Source organism: Rutidosis leptorrhynchoides, chromosome 10 (genome assembly GCF_046630445.1).
Source record: "Rutidosis leptorrhynchoides isolate AG116_Rl617_1_P2 chromosome 10, CSIRO_AGI_Rlap_v1, whole genome shotgun sequence".
NCBI lineage: Eukaryota > Viridiplantae > Streptophyta > Magnoliopsida > Asterales > Asteraceae > Rutidosis > Rutidosis leptorrhynchoides.
In genome coordinates this window covers 352,552,287-352,573,093 of record NC_092342.1, presented here as the reverse complement: position 1 = coordinate 352,573,093, position 20,807 = coordinate 352,552,287, and the positions used below count along the sequence as shown (strand labels likewise).

General features: G+C 35.1%; 1 protein-coding gene across 4 annotated transcripts; it reads left to right on the top strand.

Annotated features, from left to right (window-relative positions):
- The first annotated feature begins 10,159 nt into the window (after window positions 1–10,159).
- On the top strand, window positions 10,160–15,086 carry LOC139872161 (uncharacterized). 4 transcript variants are annotated; one of them, XM_071859985.1, is made up of 11 exons: window positions 10,160–10,394; window positions 10,502–10,546; window positions 10,669–10,720; window positions 10,804–10,877; window positions 11,003–11,133; window positions 11,218–11,319; window positions 11,995–12,447; window positions 12,730–13,338; window positions 13,624–13,740; window positions 13,842–13,909; window positions 14,647–15,086. In XM_071859985.1, the coding sequence occupies exons 1-11, from the start codon at window positions 10,370–10,372 to the stop codon at window positions 14,759–14,761; spliced, it is 1,791 nt and encodes a 596-aa protein (XP_071716086.1). In that variant the 5' UTR covers window positions 10,160–10,369; the 3' UTR covers window positions 14,762–15,086. The 4 variants fall into 4 exon arrangements, with proteins under 4 accessions (XP_071716086.1, XP_071716087.1, XP_071716088.1 ...); XM_071859986.1 differs by having other exon boundaries at window positions 10,161–10,394; window positions 11,218–11,326; window positions 12,005–12,447; XM_071859987.1 differs by lacking the exon at window positions 10,160–10,394 and having other exon boundaries at window positions 10,518–10,546; window positions 10,799–10,877; window positions 14,647–15,085.
- The last annotated feature ends 5,721 nt before the right edge of the window (window positions 15,087–20,807 follow it).

Here is a 20,807-nt window from a genome sequence, read left to right as displayed (position 1 = left end):
CAAAAGTGTATAAATACATATTAAAACACTACATGTATATACATTTTAACTGAGTCGTTAAGTCATCGTTAGTCGTTACATGTAAGTGTTGTTTTTGAAACCTTTAGGTTAACGATCTTGTTAAATGTTGTTAACCCAATGTTTATAATATCAAATGAGATTTTAAATTATTATATTATCATGATATTATCATGTATGAATATCTCTTAATATGATATATATACATTAAATGTCTTTACAACGATAATCGTTACATATATGTCTCGTTTAAAAATCATTAAGTTAGTAGTCTTGTTTTTACATATGTAGTTCATTGTTAATATACTTAATGATATGTTTACTTATCATAGTATCATGTTAACTATATATATATCCATATATATGTCATCATATAGTTTTTACAAGTTTTAACGTTCGTGAATCACCGGTCAACTTGGGTGGTCAATTGTCTATATGAAACATATTTCAATTAATCAAGTCTTAACAAGTTTGATTGCTTAACATGTTAGAAACATTTAATCATGTAAATATCAATCTCAATTAATATATATAAACATGGAAAAGTTCGGGTCACTACACATGGTCTCCAAATCTTGTCCTTATTTTAGTATGCAACAGCGGAAGCTCTTAGTATTCACCTGAGAATAAACATGCTTTAAACGTCAACAAAAATGTTGGTGAGTTATAGGTTTAACCTATATATATCAAATCGTAACAATAGATCACAAGATTTCATATTTCAATACACATCCCATACATAGAGATAAAAATCATTCATATGGTGAACACCTGGTAACCGACATTAACAAGATGCACATATAAGAATATCCCCATCATTCCAGGACACCCTTCGGATATGATATAAATTTCGAAGTACTAAAGCATCCGGTACTTTGGATGGGGTTTGTTAGGCCCAATAGATCTATCTTTAGGATTCGCGTTAATTAGGGTGTCTGTTCCCTAATTCTTAGATTACCTGACTTAATAAAAAGGAACGTATTCGATTTCGATAATTCAACCATAGAATGTAGTTTCACGTACTTGTATCTATTTTGTAAATCATTTATAAAACCTGCATGTATTCTCATCCCAAAAATATTAGATTTTAAAAGTGGGACTATAACTCACTTTCACAGATTTTTACTTCGTCGGAAAGTAAGACTTGGCCACTGGTCGATTCACGAACCTATAACAAATATGTGTATATATATCAAAGTATATTCAAAATATATTTACAACACTTTTAATACATTTTGATGTTTTAAGTTTATTAAGTCAGCTGTCCTTGTTAGTAACCTACAACTAGTTGTCCACAGTTAGATGTAAAGAAATAAATCGATATATATTATCTTGAATCAATCCACGACCCAGTGTATACATATCTCAGTATTGATCACAACTCAAACTATATATATTTTGGAATCAACCTCAACCCTGTATAGCTAACTCCAACATTCACATATAGAGTGTCTATAGTTGTTCCGAAATATATATAGATGTGTCGACATGATAGGTCGAAACATTGTATACGTGTCTATGGTATCTCAAGATTACATAATATACAATACAAGTTGATTAAGTTATGGTTGGAATAGATTTGTTACCAATTTTCACGTAGCTAAAATGAGAAAAATTATCCAATCTTGTTTTACCCATAACTTCTTCATTTTAAATCCGTTTTGAGTGAATCAAATTGCTATGGTTTCATATTGAACTCTATTTTATGAATCTAAACAGAAAAAGTATAGGTTTATAGTCAGAAATATAAGTGTCAAGTTGTTTTTGTAAAGATAGTCATTTCAGTCGAAAGAACGACGTCTAGATGACCATTTTAGTAAACATACTTCCACTTTGAGTTTAACCATGATTTTTGGATATAGTTTCATGTTCATAAGAAAAATCATTTTCTCAGAAGAACAACTTTTAAATCAAAGTTTATCATAGTTTTTAATTAACTAACCCAAAACAGCTCGCGGTGTTACTACGACGGCGTAAATCCGGTTTTACGGTGTTTTTCATGTTTCCAGGTTTTAAATCATTAAGTTAGCATATCATATAAATATAGAACATGTGTTTAGTTGATTTTAAAAGTCAAGTTAGAAGAATTAACTTTATTTGCGAACAAGTTTAGAATTAACTAAACTATGTTCTAGTGATTACAAGTTTATAACGTTGAATAAGACAGCTTTTTATGTATGAATCGAATGATGTTATGAACATCATTACTACCTCAAGTTCCTTGGATAAACCTACTGAAAATGAGAAAAATAGATCTAGCTTCAAAGGATCCTTGGATGACTTGAAAGTTCTTGAAGCAGAATCATGACACGAAAACAATTTCAAGTAAGATTTCCACTCGAAATAAGATTGTTATAGTTATAGAAATTGAATTAAAGTTTGAATATGATTATTACCTTGTATTAGAAAGATAACCTACTATAAATAACAAAGGTTTCTTGATCTTGGATGATTACTTGGAATGGATTTAGAAAACTTGGAAGTAAACTTGCAATCTTGGAAGTATTCTTGATTTTATGAAACTAGAACTTTTGGAATTTATGAAGAACACTTAGAACTTGAAGATAGAACTTGAGAGAGATCAATTAGATGAATAAAATTGAAGAATGAAAGTGTTTGTAGGTGTTTTTGGTCGTTGGTGTATGGATTAGATATAAAGGATATGTAATTTTGTTTTCATGTAAATAAATCATGAATGATTACTCATATTTTTGTAATTTTATGAGATATTTCATGCTAGTTGCCAAATGATGGTTCCCATATGTGTTAGGTGACTCACATGGGCTGCTAAGAGCTGATCATTAGAGTGTATATACCAATAGTACATACATCTAAAAGCTGTGTATTGTACGAGTACGAATACGGGTGCATACGAGTAGAATTGTTGATGAAACTAAACGAGGATGTAATTGTAAGCATTTTTGTTAAGTAGAAGAATTTTGATAAGTGTCTTGAAGTCTTTCAAAAGTGTATGAATACATATTAAAACACTACATGTATATACATTTTAACTGAGTCGTTAAGTCATCGTTAGTCGTTACATGTAAATGTTGATTTGAAACCTTTAAGTTAACGATCTTGTTAAATGTTGTTAACCCAATGTTTATAATATCAAATGAGATTTTAAATTATTATATTATCATGATATTATGATGTATGAATATCTCTTAATATGATATATATACATTAAATGTCGTTACAACGATATTCGTTACATATATGTCTCGTTTCAAAATCATTAAGTTAGTAGTCTTGTTTTTACATATGTAGTTCATTGTTAATATACTTAATGATATGTTTACTTATCATAATATCATGTTAACTATATATATATATCCATATACATGTCATCATATAGTTTTCACAAGTTTTAACGTTCGTGAATCACCGGTCAACTTGGGTGGTCCATTGTCTATATGAAACCTATTTCAATTAATCAAGTCTTAACAAGTTTGATTGCTTAACATGTTGGAAACACTTAATCATGTAAAATAACAATCTCAATTAATATATATAAACATGGAAAAGTTCGGGTCACTACATCTAATTCAACTATCATGAATACTTTCATCATAAAATCGCCAAAATCATAGATCAATCCTGGTGTGATCAACTCTCCCGGATACATCGGCATACCCTCGAGTTTACCACAATCAACTACGTTTCTCAGTCTCGATACACGTAACAAACAAATCCCATACCGTCATTTTAATAACCTGATGATAACCGAATCATCAACATATCGTGAAACTGTTTTTAATACGTCGTCGTGACCAGTCTTCAAGCCTAAGCTTTGATACCATTCGTTAGGTATTCAGTAGTGGACCCTAACAAGAACCTTGTGATTAGTCAGAATTACGCAACCCATAAACAACAGTTGAATTAGCTATATCATAAAAAGATAAAGATAAAGATAAAAAAACACAAGGATTTAACGTGGTTATATCCCAACTCCAAATACGGGGAGAAGTTTAGTCCACGTGCGCAAACTGGAGATTTTCACTAATTAAATTTTCATGCACACAATTACAATAGGGCTAGAGGTCTATTTATATTGAACCATTAAACATATTTCCTTGTTACAAGCAATTCTACTTTATTTTTAATGACTTGCGGGTTTCCATGATGAGTACATGATACTATCCCAAATTTCTTTAGCACTACCCATCATAAAAACTCTCTCATATTTTTTCCTAGGTAAAGCATTAAAAATGGTCATTTTAGCTTCATAGTTTCTGCCTACGTCTACTTTGTGTTCCTTAGTCCACTCTTCCCGGGCATGAATATTTTAGTTTTTTTATCATCACCAAACTTAAATGGAACATAATCACCTTTAGTAATAATGTTCCAATAGTCTATATCTTCGGAGCGGACATACGCTTCAAATCGATGTTTCCAATAGCAAAATCCTTCACTATAGTCCAAGTTCTTAATTTTTTATTCCATGATCTTAAACTCTAAGATTTGCAAAAATTAGTCTTAATTTCAAATTAGTAATTTTTACCAAAACGTTTAGAGCAACCGCTCTGATACCAATTGTAAGTAACGAGGGGGGGGGGGGGTGAATAGTTACCTAGTCGATTTTTAAAAATTTCTTTACGTTTTCTTGAATTTAAACTTGATATAGTGTGACTTGAAATGTTTGTTCTCAAACAATACGTATAAAATATATGTATATCTATATGTAATTAAATAGATAAAGGAAGAGAGAACAAACACAACGATATATAGTGGTTCGGGAAGATGTTAACTAATCTTCCTTAATCCACTCCCCAATTCTACGAATTGAGATTTTTCTTCACTATGATATTCCAAACTCAGTGGAGTGTCCTGATACAACACTAGTACTTCGATAAGCCGCAACTTGTGAACCCTTACGTCCCTTTAAAAACTTCACAAACACCTAAAGCTCTTATCACAAGATCCTAATGCACTATCCTAGTGAAAACACAACTACCTTGAGATCCCTTTAATAAGATAGTTTACAAGTAAACTTACAACTTAAGCTTACAAGTACTCTTGCTAGAATCACTCTATAAAAATAACAATGAATTATAAGAATGATATCAGAAAGTATAAGAAAATATGAGTGCAAGAGGTGAATCTTCAAATGCTTTAAGGCTTGGATTTTATAGGAAAGAGAAATCTGCCTGGAAGCTGTACGGCTCATTGCACGGTCGACCGTGTACCCATGACATCTGATTCTTATAGCCGTTTTTTCTTTTACAAATTGTCATTTTTCCTTGTTGAATAGCTGCAACTAAAAGCCAATTATCTCTGAATCATCCCCATTACCCTTTTTGTTTTGGACATAAGTGTAGAAGTTGACATGTTCATAAAATAAGAAAGTCTTCAAGCTTTGACCATTTGTCATTGATTACTTAATAGGGTAGTTGCAGAATTTTGTCTCTTGACAAAGCATTATCTTCTAAAAATTCATCAACCTTTCTTAATTACTTGTCACTTTGCTAATGGAAGAATCTTGTCCTTTGGAACATTGTTACATATCAAATGAACTAGTTTGAATCTAGTTGGAACTTACTTGGAGATTATTACATTAACAACTTACTAGTTCATAATAACACATACATACAAATGATACATAAAAGTTATGGGAGAGCACCTCTTTCGTTGGGACTTTTAATGACCATCATTAGTATGTATTTGAATGACATTTTGTAACAAGTAAAAAGTAAAACATTTTTGTGTTTAATCTTATTTGAGCTTAAAGTGTTATTAAGATATCATTAGGTGTGATTAGTGAAAATTAACATCTTTTGGTTCAAAACTCTTTTAAAATCAAAGAAGGCAACTATTATAAGTATGTTTAAAAAGTTTTTATAAATTATAGATGCCCTAAAGTGGTCTAACTTAAAGCGGATGAATTTGATTACACAGAAAACTGCGGTCGAACTACGGTTTGCGGTGAGGTTGACCGTAGATTGACAGGCTTAGAAAAAGGTGTAGCCGTTGGTACAGGGCATCCACGGCTGGACTCACGGTCGACCGTAGTGCAGCCGCATAGAAGTTTTACCAAGTTAATAATTTATGTATTGGTCTTTTTGCTAGAGATAGTGTAGGCTTATGAACTCATATCGTCTTACATATGATCAATCACTTATTTCTTTTGTGTCATCATCAAAACAAAGTGATTAACTTTTGATTATTATAATTAGATTCTTAACCAACACAACCGTTGTTGCCCCCATCATGATTAATGTTAATGTTTCCCATGCAATTACCCATGCAACCTGAACCTTCATCTTCCAAGTTGAATTCCGGGAAGATTTTTCCGATCTCCTTGTCTTCTCCGGCGAGGTTAGGTGCTTCATCAGACATGAAACTAGAGATCTCCTCATCAAAACCACCATCCACTTCATTCCCCCAATCACTATCGTTCGCATCGTTGAGATTGATTTCAATGATATCACTAATCTCCTCAGTAACATTGACATAGTAGATGCTTGTATCAGCCTTTAGCCTAATTGTTTCATTAATCAGGTTTATGCCACGAACCCTAACAAGTACACTTCCTGCAATAAGATTTTAACTTCCTTCAAAAGAACAATTCTCTAGTTGACCCATACCATTGTGATATTTTACGAAAGGTGCTTTCCTTCCAGAACTTGACGGGCACCCCCATAATGTTTAACCACATAAATCTCCTTAAGAATGGAATGTTATCGTTCCCCATTCGGATATTGTTTAACCAGTTTTTGATGAAGTGGTCTTCCTTTTTTAAAATCTGTTTTGTTGTATCCTCATCTTAAAAAACTAGCATAAAGTCCATGCCTCCAAGATATTTCAAATCAAAGTTTGTTAGCCCTTCACACTCACATAATGACCGGAAATTTTCCAGCAACTCTAATTTATTCACCTCCCTACCAAGGCTTTGCTCATAATATCTTGGTTATTGTCTTCCACCGAGATATTTACCAATCTTTCCTGTTGTTGTTTTGATTCTTCCCTACTTGTTCCTCTTTTTTTTTGTTTAGAACCGTATCCCTTAAATCATATGCATCCTTCTCCACCCTTCTCTGGTTTTGCACTACATCACTGAATCTACGACCATCCCTAAGTGATTGTGGGGTTGCGGCCACATAGGTGTTGCTCCGGTTGGTATGGATCGATTGGTTATCTTGTTTGTTTTGCTGGTGGGTGCTATCATTAGGGTTAGGGTTTTCATTCGATATCTTTGCCCTATCAAATGCCTTGAAGATACTGTTGGTTGAATGTTAGTTAATGGACTAACCGACAAAGTTAATTATGATGCTTAACCAAAGAATATGGTTTGATGATGACACATACATACGCATAAGTGATGATCGACATCTTAACATAAAACACGCAAGGTCACTAATCCATACTTGATCTTGCAAATGACCAAGTCAAACAAAACTTAAATAATGAAAATAAAGGTCAGCGAAATACACGGTCAAAGTACGGTCAACCGCATACCCAGCCGTAGAAGCCCAAACTGAATTGCAACAAAACAAGTTGCACGGTCACCACCACGGTCAACCGCAGTGCGGCCGCAGTTTTCTCTGTCACCATTTTTGACCAAATTTAGTTTGACTAGTTCCCGACATCTATAATTCATGAAACCTTGTTCAACACGCTTAGAATAGATGTCCTTCCATACTCAATTAAGTCTTGGTCATAAAAACACTAATCTTGGTTAATTACGCTTAATTACACTTTAATGATAAATTAACCATGATTAGGCATAGCACATAAGTGTTAATCAATAACTTGTGATCTTAAACTTAACTAGGTATCTTTAGTATGATCACCAAGTACCAACAAACTTAAGCTAATGTCACTAGAGTATTAATTTCAATTAAATATAACTTAGTGACTAATTAAGGCTAAATGAAGAACAATACTTTCAAGTGTAACTAGTAAAGACTTGCAATCCTAAAATACACTTAGATACATTTAGGATGGTCATCAAGTCCCAACTAGAGATTGCTCTTCCCTTGTGCATGAGTTGGACATTAATGTGTGCTTACACATTAATCATGCACTATGTTATATTGCTAGTAAGCTTGCTAAAAGCTTAAACTATAATGTTGTGCAAATATCTATATGATTGATTTTAGAATAACTATCTCTTGCTATGTGTGAGTATTACTTGCTACTTGTTAATATGTTCAATACTCATCAATTTGCCAACTTGATTAATATGCTTGCTATGTGCTTACTAGTTAGAATACTAGGATTCAAGTAACTAGTCTACTCCAATCAATTAAGTGTAAAATGGTTCACAAAGAAATAATGGTCAATTGTCTATTTGGTCTTGTCTAAGTAACAAGTTGTGATTACTTATCCAAGTATGACTTAAAATTGATGTCTTTACACACTTAATGATTATTTTAGAAAGACATCATTCAATTAATCCCAACTTATGAATATGACTTGTGATTAATTGAAACTAGGAAGTTAATGACACATTGACTAGACTTTAAGATGGAACCAAATGCATTAATGTGACTAACTAAGTCTTGACCAAACTGAGATTTCCCAAAATATCAATCAAGACACTTCTCCAAGAATGTTGGATTTACCACTCTTGGATTGTTATGTCACTTTCACTCAATAAGACCAAATCCTACACACTTAATGCATATAATACTTGTATAGGATGTTGGGTATCTTTTGCAGGTGCTAGATGGAGTAAAAGTTCTAAAATGTGGTGTTCAAATCTGAGTCAAACGTTCATACAACTGATACATATTTTGGATTGGAGTACGCGCGGTCGAACCACGATCGACAGTGCTGGCAACCGTGTGACAACGGCTATTTTTTGAATCTCACTATAAAAGGCAAGCATTGAAGAGTATTTGAAGTTGACCCTCTTGCATATTTCAAAGGCTTATTTTGCATTGATCACAAGTGCATCAATTACTACTGAAATGTGATCAAGCAAGAGAAGATTCTATGATCTTATAGATATAGAATTAGGTTGTTGTAAACTTACTAATCAAAATCATTTATCTTGTAAGTTTACTTAGTGTAATGTATGTCCTAGTATTGTCTTAGGATCATCATTACAAAGTGTATAAGTCTTGTAACTTCAATTAGTAGAAGCATAGGCCAGCTTAGTGATCTACTTCCTTAAAGGGACTTAAGAAGTTGATTAATCTCATTTGGAGATTAATACTTGTCCAAGGTGAAGACAAGTTGATCTAGGTTGGAGTTGGTCTTTCAAAGGGATAGAAAGATTAGGTTTGTTGTCTACCAAAGAAGTTGAAGACTTGTAAATCGGATCTCCACCGGGTTTGGAGAAAAGTGCTTAGTGAAGCAAGAAATCCCGATTAGTGTAATCGGGGAGTGGATTAAGATGGATTAGTTAACATCCACCCGAACCACTATAAATCCTCGTGTCTATGTTCCTTACCTTACTTTATTCATCATTTTGAACATACACACCACACACATCAAGTTTGAGTTGAATTGGTTGATCATAGTTAATCGAATTTGGTGATCAATCGAAAAAGTGTTAAAAACGTATCAAGTAACTATTCACCCCCTCTAGTTACTTACAGATACTTATGAGCTGTCCATCAATTTTCATCTCTTTCAGCTTCGCCAATAATTTTCCTTCATCTGCTACATCACCAAACCGGACGAAGGCAAACCAGTTACCACTTCTTAGTCGTTTCTCGCCAATAAACATCCCTAATCCACCAGTAATTTTTGAACATTCTCCATAGTTCAACCACCTTCCATTCCTCAGGAAAGTTGAAGAACATGAACGATTTCAATGATTTGTCGGTTTAACGCTTGTTGTTGTTGTTCCTAGGATTACCGCTATAGATTTCCCGTTCTCCTCCCGTGCCCGCTGGGTTCCTCACCGCTCTCTTCACTTCTCTCCATTGTTGTTCCTCACTTTCTCTCTCTACTCTCTTAGTTTCTCTCTCACACATTCTCTCTCTTAAGAGTTATATGACCCCGCAACCTCTTCAAAGCATTTGAGAATTTTCATTAGATTTCTCGCGTTCCTTTTGCTCTATTTGCCGAAGAACATCGCATCATCGCCATATTGAAGATGAGGAAAGTGGACTTTATCTTTCTCGATCTCAATACCAGTAACGGGTGCTATTAAAATGCTTTTGTAAGGTCTTTTTGTTATCTCGAGTATAAGACAACCTAGAGGTTGGTTCACATAATAGCATAATATGTGGTGCGTAACATTAGTTTAGAAGCTTAGTATACCCCACCCAATCTCTATTCTAGTTACTTACTCACCTAACACTATTTTTCAATCCAAAACTTTTGTCAAATTTCGTTCGTTTACACAAAAACACTACGTAATCACTTTGTTTCATTCCTTTAATTTCACTCTCCAATGCCAGGATCCGTTCAGGTTTCAGGTACTTAAACAGCTTATCTTTTTATATATTTTATATATGCGGTTTTTAATAATTGTATAATGATAATTTGTACCCTCTATATATGGTGTTTTAATTTATATTCATAGTTTTGGACTTTAAGGAGCTTCCATCTTCATCAAACTCTGTTAAAGGTGTCTACTTTTTGTTTATATATTACTATATAATACTATATATTACTATTACTATTAGCTTAGGACAGATTTGATACAATTTGATTTGTTTTTTCTATAATAATTTAGTTTACTATTTGTAGTTTCACTAGGGAAAGTTGAGCATGATGCTATAGAGAAAGGAACTTTTTCTTTGTATGATTCTGAACTCCTGATTCACATTTTGTTACTAATGTTTATGTTTATGAACACTGATTACAATATTGATTCTAGCACAGCCGGTTAACGAATTTGCGAGATAATCTGATGATTACAGTTCATGATTCTGAGGGAAATCAAGTATCAAATTCAGGTTAATCATATCATTATATAATAATATTAATTAATTAAGAATGTGGTTCATGGCACATTTGTGCAGAGATAGGCTAATTTGTATTTATTTGTAATTAATACTTAGGAATTTAGTTTTGTGATTAGGTATCCGAACAATGACAATAATCGAAAAGGGTACATGGGATGATGTGTTTTCCATTGAAGGAGGTGGACTTATACATATGAAGTTGCAATTCATTCTTAGTGATGAGGAGCGCAACCGGATTCGTTTGATGGTATCCTAATTGATTGTATAATACAACAGTCGATACGTATGTTTAGTTTGCTTTATAAAAGTTACACTTTTTTCGTATTCGTAGAGGGAATCTGCGATGAAGAAAAAGCAGGCTGAGATTCTCGGTAGCAGGCTAGGAAATGCAGAAAGTGCTCAATCTCGCGCGTTACCAATAGGCAGCCATGAGGTCTCAGGTTTGATCTTGCAGTATCTAAAGAAACAATTACCCACAAATTAGAATTGAAAAATCGACTCATTTACTTGTGAATGGTTTGATTCAGGGCATGTTTCATCCTTAACGGGTGGCGGTTCGAAATGTTATAATTGACAGTAATTATTCATAAAAAACTGAACTTTTTTGGCTAGATGTTATATTTGGGTCAACCTACTGCTGCCCATTTTGATTCGGGGCTTGTTTCATCCTTTACAAGTGGCGGTTCGAAATGTTATACTGTAATTGACAGTAATTACTCATAAAAAACTGAACTTTTTTGGGTACATGTTATATTTGGGTCAACCCACTGCTGCCCATTTTGATTCAGGGCTTGTTTCATCCTTAACGGGTGGCGGTTCGAAATGTTATAATTGACAGTAATTATTCATAAAAAAACTTAACTTTTTTGGCTAGATGTTATATTTGGGTCAACCCACTGCTGCCCATTTTGATTTAGGGCTTGTTTCATCCTTAACTGGTGGCGGTTCGAAATGTCATAATTGACAGTAAATATTCATTAAAAACTGAATTTTTTTTGCTAGATGTTATATTTGGGTCAACCCACTGCTGCCCATTTTGATCAGTTTAAAAGATACTTGTTTCGTTAACCCTACTTAGTTTGATCTTACATTGAAACTTTTCTGAAAGGTTTTGTTAGATGTTTTGAGGACTACGTCTTCTCAAGATGTTACAAAAGATGGCCTCTCTACCTTGCTTAATAATACCGAGAGTCGGGCTCCACCAATCGACTTACTGAACAAGAATGAAACCGCAAAACCAAATTCCTCGGGTAATAAATTATATAGGCCGAATGTTAAAGACAAAGTCCCAAGTGATATCACGTCTACTACTTCGTTACATGAAACCAAAGTTAATTCATATAAGGACAGTGACATTCAATCAAAACAAACGTATGCGCCACCCAAAAGATTGGAAGATACTTCGTCTCTTGATATGGACTCGTCAAAATCAAGTATTGCAGAAAAGGTCAAGAATTTTTCACCTAAAGTTACAGGTGAACCGGATAAGCAGGGCTTAACTCAGACAACTCCTCGCAATATAAAGAAGATGATTAGCGTATTTGAAAGTAGTATGTCTCAGGTGTGCTTGCTTACCCACTTAAATATTATCATTGCCATAACAATGTAATCATATATTTATGTAGATTTAGAGGTCAATCTATCTAAACGTGTGGCCGAGGGGTCTGGGCGGGTTGGGTTGACTTACTAAAAATATTTTTTTACATATGCTAAAATAATAATTATCAAAAGATTTCTAGTATTAAATTTGAATACAGAAACTACACTATTAAAAGTAGTTTGAGTTTTATAAATGGGTCAAAATTGCCACCTAAAAGGTTTTTGGGGTACGTATCGATCCCAGGATAGAGTACCTCTGAAGCCTCTAAGTACCAAATCATACAGAGTCGGAACATTACGTACATTGAAGGATACATCAATCGGAGATTATCATGAGAGGTCAAAATCGAAACTCGAAAACTCAGAAACTTTGAGTTCAACTAGGCTTAGAACTTCATTTAGTACAGGCGATTTAAGGAAAAACCTCTCAAGTATTATAACGAAAGAAGATCAAGATTCTTTGGATGATAATTTTGCAGAACCAAGTGAACAAAGATTGCAATCGAACGAAAAAGATCCAAAAGGAACTGCAATATTACCAAAAGATTCTGTTGTAGATACAAATATAAGTGTAAATGACAAAAAGAAGATTGCTTTAACAGAAACTAACCCAAAGAATGTAGTGAAATCGAGTGCAGTGGATGCTATAAGTTCAGACAGAAAGTGTTCAAATCACAATGTTGAGTCCTTTGAGCATGACGGATCTGTTCCATGGATAATTCTTGGCGAAAGAAGACGTTTTTGTACGACAGCCCAAGGTGACAGAGCAATGAGGTTATTAAGTGATAACAAGGCTGAAGATAAAGGTCATCAAGAAAAGATAGTTGCTTCAATACCCGGAATAAATGTAAAAGTAAGTGTATTTTTATATTATGTAGTTCTCATAGTGAACTAGAGGTGGGAACATGAATGCAAAGGAGGTCATTTCAAACCCAAATAGATATGAATTGTTCAAATTTGAGTTATGTGAGATCTCTAGTGGGTCAGAAGGGTATGATAAACAAGTTAAATAAATGGGAAATGGGCCGACAGTTGGCTAGAGTGTATGTTTAATATATAGGACATCCTAAATTGTGACATCACATGTAAAAAAGTTTGAGTCTTTTTCTTGATTCTGTGTCTGGCAATTGTTTTCCAGAAATTGCATGGTAGTATTGATGACATCGGGGTACAAGATGAAGAAACGGTTCATGTTCCAGAAAGTATAACTCCAGAAAATGAAGATGAAGATGCTTCTAATGGATCACTTGGACAGGTTTGTTTACTCCTATAAATCGTAAAGAATACACAGATTTTGATCTTGGGATCTCGATATATTTCGTGTGCTTCAACTCTAAATCTTGAATTTATCGCCAGGCAATAAAAATAGCGCTTGTGGTCGGATTTGGAGTACTTGTTCTCCTTTTTCGACAAAGGGAACCTGCGTATGTTTCAACCTCTCATTTCAAGTTCTTACACATTGAATATTAATCGGATTTGTTATTATATATTTTCCATGTTAACTAACCATCACATGATAGCCGGTGGTTGGGACCATGAGTTCAAACCTCACTGGAAGCATATCTTGTGATGGTCAGAGAAAAGGGTCAGAGACATCACGGGATACTCAGTTTGGCTAAATCATCGAATTACATGAAAAATACTTCTTAAGTAAAAAAAATAATCCACTTACAGGAAAAACCTTATCCATTTTATTTAGCATTCAACTAAATTGTAAAATGGGCAAAAAATGTTGGTGAGCAGGGGCGAGTTTAGAGTATACGGAGTGCGGTCATATGACCCCAACTAGTGTAAAAAAATAATAATAGAATGTATACTTCAAATTTAAATTGTGTACGACACCACTAAATTTAAGGATAAGATCCGTATATTTTTAAAATTAATGATTTTTTTAAGTAAACGTTTACTAAAGTGCCCTTAAAATATAATTCTTTGAAAAACATTTGGGGACCCATTGAGTTTTCATCGTGAATTCGCCACTGTAATGGCGGGTCTAAGTCTGACCCAAGCCATCCTTTTTAACCCACTTTAGGAAACATATCCATTTTGTGAGGTATAGTGGTATTGGTTTGTGTTGTATATAAACTGCTCTCTTGACGTACTTGGGAACTAAACAAAATTATTGTAACTTGGGGGGTGTGTATAACCAACCTCATGACAGAAACAATGCCAAGACAAAGGAAAACAGCCGTGCATTAAAGAATCAAGCGTTCTTGAATAAACGACGATCTATGGAAGAACGACGTGTGAAGGTTAATGTTATTAAGTTGTCTTAAATCTCTCACCTTTTAAGCCTTTTTTTACAATGTATATCATCATGGGTTACGACTCGGAACATGAAATTTTTTAGAGTTTCTTACCAACATGTAATAAAACGCAACTAATAAATACTCTTAATTAATGATTTTCAGAAATTCTGAATTTTCTATGTGAGTATGTATGCAACATTAAATACCAATCTTATGGCCCGCATCATGATGAAAACACCAACTAGTGACAAGGTGAAGATATTGGGCCACATGACCCACATCAAACCCACTTAATTTTGACTATAACATTTGAATAGTATGATAGGCTGGTGTAGTTCATGGATAACCAATCCCCGATTATGTAATGGTATAAAAATTAAAATATTGCGTGTCTCAATTCTGTGTGATCCATATTCAGACACACACACAAAGAGAGAGCCAATAAGGTTTACCAATAAAGTCGATAATAAGGTTTACCAATTGCGCGAAATTGTGAGTATTACATATGTGTGGTAACTTTGTTGGTAAACTTGGAGTGTGGAGTAACATGTTTAAATCATACATTATTGCGCAAGACAAAAGGTTTGATCTCTAAAAATCCTATAAAAATCAAGGTTGGTAGTGGTACTGATACTCTTTTTTGGAAGAATATTTGGATTGGAAGTCGTAGACGTTGTTATTAGGATCTTAGAATCGTTTGTGACTCGATCTAATGGCGGAAATCACTAGACACTAGAACAAGGGTTAATCGAATACCGGGTCTTGTTGGGGTCGAATTAGTCGAACCTAGAATGAAAACTAGATTAGAACAACACATAAACGAGTATATTCAGTGAGTTTTGGTGTTGGGAACCGGCAGGAACGAAAAAACACGTATTAGGGTTGAGGGAATGAGTAACCTCACAATGGAGGTCAAATCTCGTATATATACTGCTATCAGACACAGTCAGTCGATTGTGTTAGAAGTTGGTCGACTTTGTGGACTCAGGCGGTTGAGTGAGTGAACTCACTCGGTCGAATGTGTTTGCACTTCAACTATTGATTAAATATTGAAGTACACACATAACAATTCAATAGTCACAATATAAAATATTATTACATGATCGAATGTATTCAAATGACAAACTTAGAACTAGGGATTATGCACCAAAACTCCCCTAAGACCTAGTTTGAAGTAAATTTTCAGTGACGGTTTTTAGTACTCATAAGGATTCGTCATCCAGTTCCTCATATAGCACAACTTGGCAACTCTTCGATATTGCTCAGCCAGAATGCGATTCTCTGGGCGATACAGCATCCAATTGTAGCACAGGGTCAACATGTCTGCTTCACAACAATTCCTAAGTCAGACTGGATCTAAAACCCTGATGTTGTCATCTTCATCGTTCCCACTCTTCTCCAACACAATGACTGCTTCTTCCGAGCGCTCATCGTAGTACCACCAACAATAACGAGGGCTGACATTCTGCGGCATTTTCTTTACTGGAACTTTCCACATATATTTCACTGGTTCATATTTAACAATTTTCCTTCTAATGCCCGTTTTCTTGTTCGTCATGTAAGTAATCGTTGGAAATTGTGGTCGAAATCCCTTAAAATTCTTCGACCTGGACGATTTCCTTATCTTACGAACCAAAAGATCAGGAATTCCAGCAAAATCCTGATAAAACATCTTCAGCCTAGCTATCTGCATAAACTCAAAGTATGGAAGTGATGTGAATTTGATAGGTCAGATCATGATTGAATATCGAAGAATCAAGATAAAGAATGAGATTCAGATTAACAATGAACAGATTCGGATGGAGAGAAATTCGGATGAATTACAATTCCATAGCTTCTTAAACTCAATACAATGCAATCGATATGTTTTAGGACTACTTAGGTTCTATATATAGCCATCATCTATAGAACCTTTTAATTAAGCTTCTTTCACATTAACACTATACATTTTGGGGTCCTAACAATCTCCCCCTTACTGTTAAATGTGAATCTTACAATTGTAATCCTACACAAGAGTCTAAAGGAACTTTGTTCCTCTAAAATGAATTCTTGACTTGAGTCCTCTAAGCTTCTCATACATTCTCACATTTCTTCTTGTGTTGAGTTGACTTCGAAGTCTCTTGATAAGCACTTTAACAATTTCAGCATCCTCTGACGAGTAGCACTTATTCTCCAATCTCCATCTCAAATATTTGAGAGAATATCCCAACGTTCCGTCAATATATCTCATGAAATCAGAAACTCTTATGAATATCTTCATGTAATTCGAGTTCACAAAAACAAATCCATATGGATTGTCAATCACTTCAAGTAAGGACATGTATCGCAATTCTTCGACCAGTTGATTTGGAGGTTTAATCCCAATCTTTCTATGTCCAGACTCTAACCCCATCTGAAAGTCATGAACCGACATCCATCTCATCGAATCAAGGATGAACCTATAGACCGCCTTTAAGGAAATTGCATGAAATTGTTGCCGCTTCATCCAGGTCTATCAAGTAGTTGTATATGAAGATGATGCCATTCATCTTTAGCACGTCAAAATCTGCCTCTAAGAATTGATAATCCTCATCATCCATTCTTGTTACAAAGAATATAGGCTTTTGAACTCCCTTCGTATTGATCATCAAGATCTTGTTGATGCTTTTGATCTCATAACTTCTTTGATCTTGAAGATTTTCTTCGTTCTTTAATTTGTATTGCTTTCGAACCTCCAAATAAGATTTCGGATATTCAGGTTTCTTATGAAATTTCCACGCACCGAGTACGCACATTGATGGTGCTAGGATGAGACCTGTTTCACCGAAGATCTTATAAGCTTGTTCTTCAACAAACGGTGAATGAAGAATCAAATATTCTTCATCTTCATCAATCTGACAATTAGCCCCTCTGACAAGAGCAACATCTGAAGTTTGGAAAGGAACATCGGGATTAGGAGGTGTTGAAGTATCTTCTTCTCCATTTTAGGAAATCTCCTTTTCAAGAGGTAAACAAAATTCCATTGTTGGTGTTGTAATGTTGATAAATTGATGCTGTGTAAACTCATTTACTACACTCTTCCCCTTCGGAATGTCCTCAAGTCATCAAAGTTTCGATTATCCTCGGGTACCGATATATCCTCAGTTTGTTGCTGATGTTGATCATCTTGTAAAGTTTGTTCTTCTAACATTTTCGTTCTATCTACATCCATAATCCTTAACATTCCTAACTCACCTTCTCTTTTTGTAATCACCCCATCTAGAAAACTGGCCATATTGTCACGTTTAATCTCCTCAACTTCGTCACTTTCAGAATTGTCGGAGATATCAACTACATCATTAGTTGTTCTGTATTGACTAGATGTACCAGGTTCATATGATGAGCATGTATAAGCACCGGAACCATAACCATATCTATTCTCCCCCTCATGAAGATTTTCGGGATCCAAATCATCATGGTCTGGCATGTGGATTGGTCCAGGTGTGTAAGACCTGAATAATTATTGTACAGTGGTGTAAATAGGGTACTTGAAGTGTGGGAGATATTGTGTTGTTAAACAGAAGTCAGAAGCTGTCCAGACCAGGGTGCGTTCAGCGCACACTTAAGGGTGCGCGTGGCGCACTACTACTGTAGCCGGATTCTGTTTCTTTTAATTGATATTTTGGAAGGGCTTTTTAGTAAATTCACTTAGGGCCGAGTTAAGGGCCACAAGATCAGTGGATAGAGTGTCATAACTCCACTTTCAACCACCTTCATCTTTCTACTTCAAGTTTAGAGAGAGAAACCCATTTTGAGAGAGAGAAAGCTCAAATCAAGGAGGAAGAAGTTGATTTCGGGCCAAACCGCGTGTGTTAAAGTTGTTCATCTAATCACTAGCTGCGTTGTGATTGTGGTGGTAAGCTCTAACTTTGATTTCCTTATTTTAAATTGTTTAAGGGTTAGGGTTTGGGTTAGTGATGAACATAAAACCAATATTTGGTGATTTTGGGTGTTCTTGGGTAAGACTGGGTCATGAGGACCCAAGGATGACTAACCTAGGGTTTTGAAAATGTTAAATGGACTTATGAGTCATAATTGGTTAGTTAATTACTAGTACACCTAGTTATTAAGCAAATGGGTGTTAATGGGGTTAGTGGATGACCCGAAAGGGGTGTGTGACTTTAAAATGGTTAAATGGCTAATAATTGACCTAGTTGGGAAAGATGGGTATGAAATACCCTAATTGTGTATTAGTTAGTCTTGTTGGACCTTAGTCACTAGCTTTTAGTTATATGTGATGGTCTTGACCTTAAATGGACGGTTTTGGTGAAAATGGGGCATTTAATGCATTTAAGTCATTAAATGCACATGAGTAAGTTGTTGGCGTTTAGTCCAACTAGTTTGTGTGTTGATCGAGTACTTATTGTATTAGGTACTTTGCTTTGAAGCTTGCGGAAGTATAAAACCGTCACCGAATCGTTAAGGTGAGTGGAATAATTATATGCATAGGTATATAATGTATTTATTTGTTGTAGCGTGAGATGTGTAGTGTCGATGTGCTAAGACACCACTTTTCACGTGATGAGTGAAGTGTCGATGTGCTAAGACACCACTCAAAGTAATATGACAGGTGAAGTGTCGATGTGTTAAGACACCACTCGGAGTGAAGCATCAATGTGCTAAGATGCCACTCCAAGAAAGTAACAGATGAAGTGTCGACGTGTTAAGACGCCATCCGGGGTAAAGTATCGACGTGTTAAGATACCGCTCCAAGTAAGTTGATGAGTGAAGTGTCGACGTGTTAAGACACCACTCGGGGTGAAGCATTGACGTGTTAAGATGCCACCCTTGTGATTAGTGTACGACGTGTTAAGTACTCTAATGGTTGTTATGAACAACGATGGGAAATTTAAGTACCATTCCTCGTACGATTGGTTAACCATGGTTATGTGTTGTAGAATAGCATATTATATCGTTCGTGTTATGTGCTATTGTTTGTGCTAGCTCGTGATATCGTGGATTTAGCATTTTACTTGAAATGGTATGCTAATTTAAAAATGCTAGCGGGTATGAGGTATTTGAGTAAGTGTTTGCAAGTAGGTGTATTATATATGTATGCGTATAATTATTGCATTCACTAAGCTTTAGCTTACCCTCTCATTATTTACCTTTTTATAGGCTCTGGCGTGGACAAGGGTAAGGGCGTTCGTTTGGATTAGTGATCCCGCTTTGTTTTGATAGAGGATGCTTTTGGCATATAGCTTTTGGAGTTTGACCGAGATTTGAGTAGTTTAACTCCCAAACACCATGCTCATAGTGTCGTTTGGAATTTAAACTAGTGTGGTCGAAACTCATATTTCGTACGAAACTCGTATTAAGGCATATGTGGGCCCGATTTCGTAAAACTTATTTTATTTTTGAATCGTGTGAGTTTTAACTATTATAACATGTTGTGAAAAGCGTTTCGTCTAAATATTTTGGGAAGTGGGAGATCTTTAATTGAAATTTGACAAAGCCGGACAGAAGCTGCTGAGGCTCGTGCGCGCCGCGCACCCTAGGGTGCTGCGCGCCGCGCACTTGTGCTGATATAAAAAAAAATTTATTCGCGTATTCGGTTGGATATTGGTTTGGGCTGTTACAAGTGGTATCAGAGCATGGTCTAAGGGATTTAGGCGACTTGAGATAGGTGCCTAGACTTAGACTTTATTGTGTATACGCCTTATGCGGGACTTGTAGGAGACGGGTCGGACCGGAAATTGGTTAGCGCCTAGGTTTAGGTGAACTAACTATGCGCTAATTGTTTTGTGTTGTGTTGTGTTGCAATCATCAAGCGAGATAGACGTTGTACTAGCAAGTTAATACGACGTGCTCGCGTAACAATGATTAGCTACCATTGTTACGAGTTCAAATCATGTCAAACGAGCGATGTACGACGATTGTTGAGCAAGATGGGGCCGTGAGGTGTGTATGTATATATTGGTGTCTTGTCCTTACGTGTCATTGTTTAATCTATTTCCGTTTTATAGTATGAAGACGAGAAACGGACCCGAGAACAATGACGGAGGTACGAGTGAGGATGTTGAATTTACGGCTAAGGTTGAGGCTATCTTCAAAC

What these genes read in the sequence shown, in the direction of transcription:
- LOC139872161 (XM_071859985.1), top strand. Translation starts at nt 10,370, where the DNA reads ATGCCAGGATCCGTTCAGGTTTCAG. An exon ending in TTGAAAGTAGTATGTCTCAG is followed by an intron (nt 12,448 to 12,729) that starts GTGTGCTTGCTT and finishes TATCGATCCCAG; the next exon opens with GATAGAGTACCTCTGAAGCC. An exon ending in CTAATGGATCACTTGGACAG is followed by an intron (nt 13,741 to 13,841) that starts GTTTGTTTACTC and finishes ATTTATCGCCAG; the next exon opens with GCAATAAAAATAGCGCTTGT.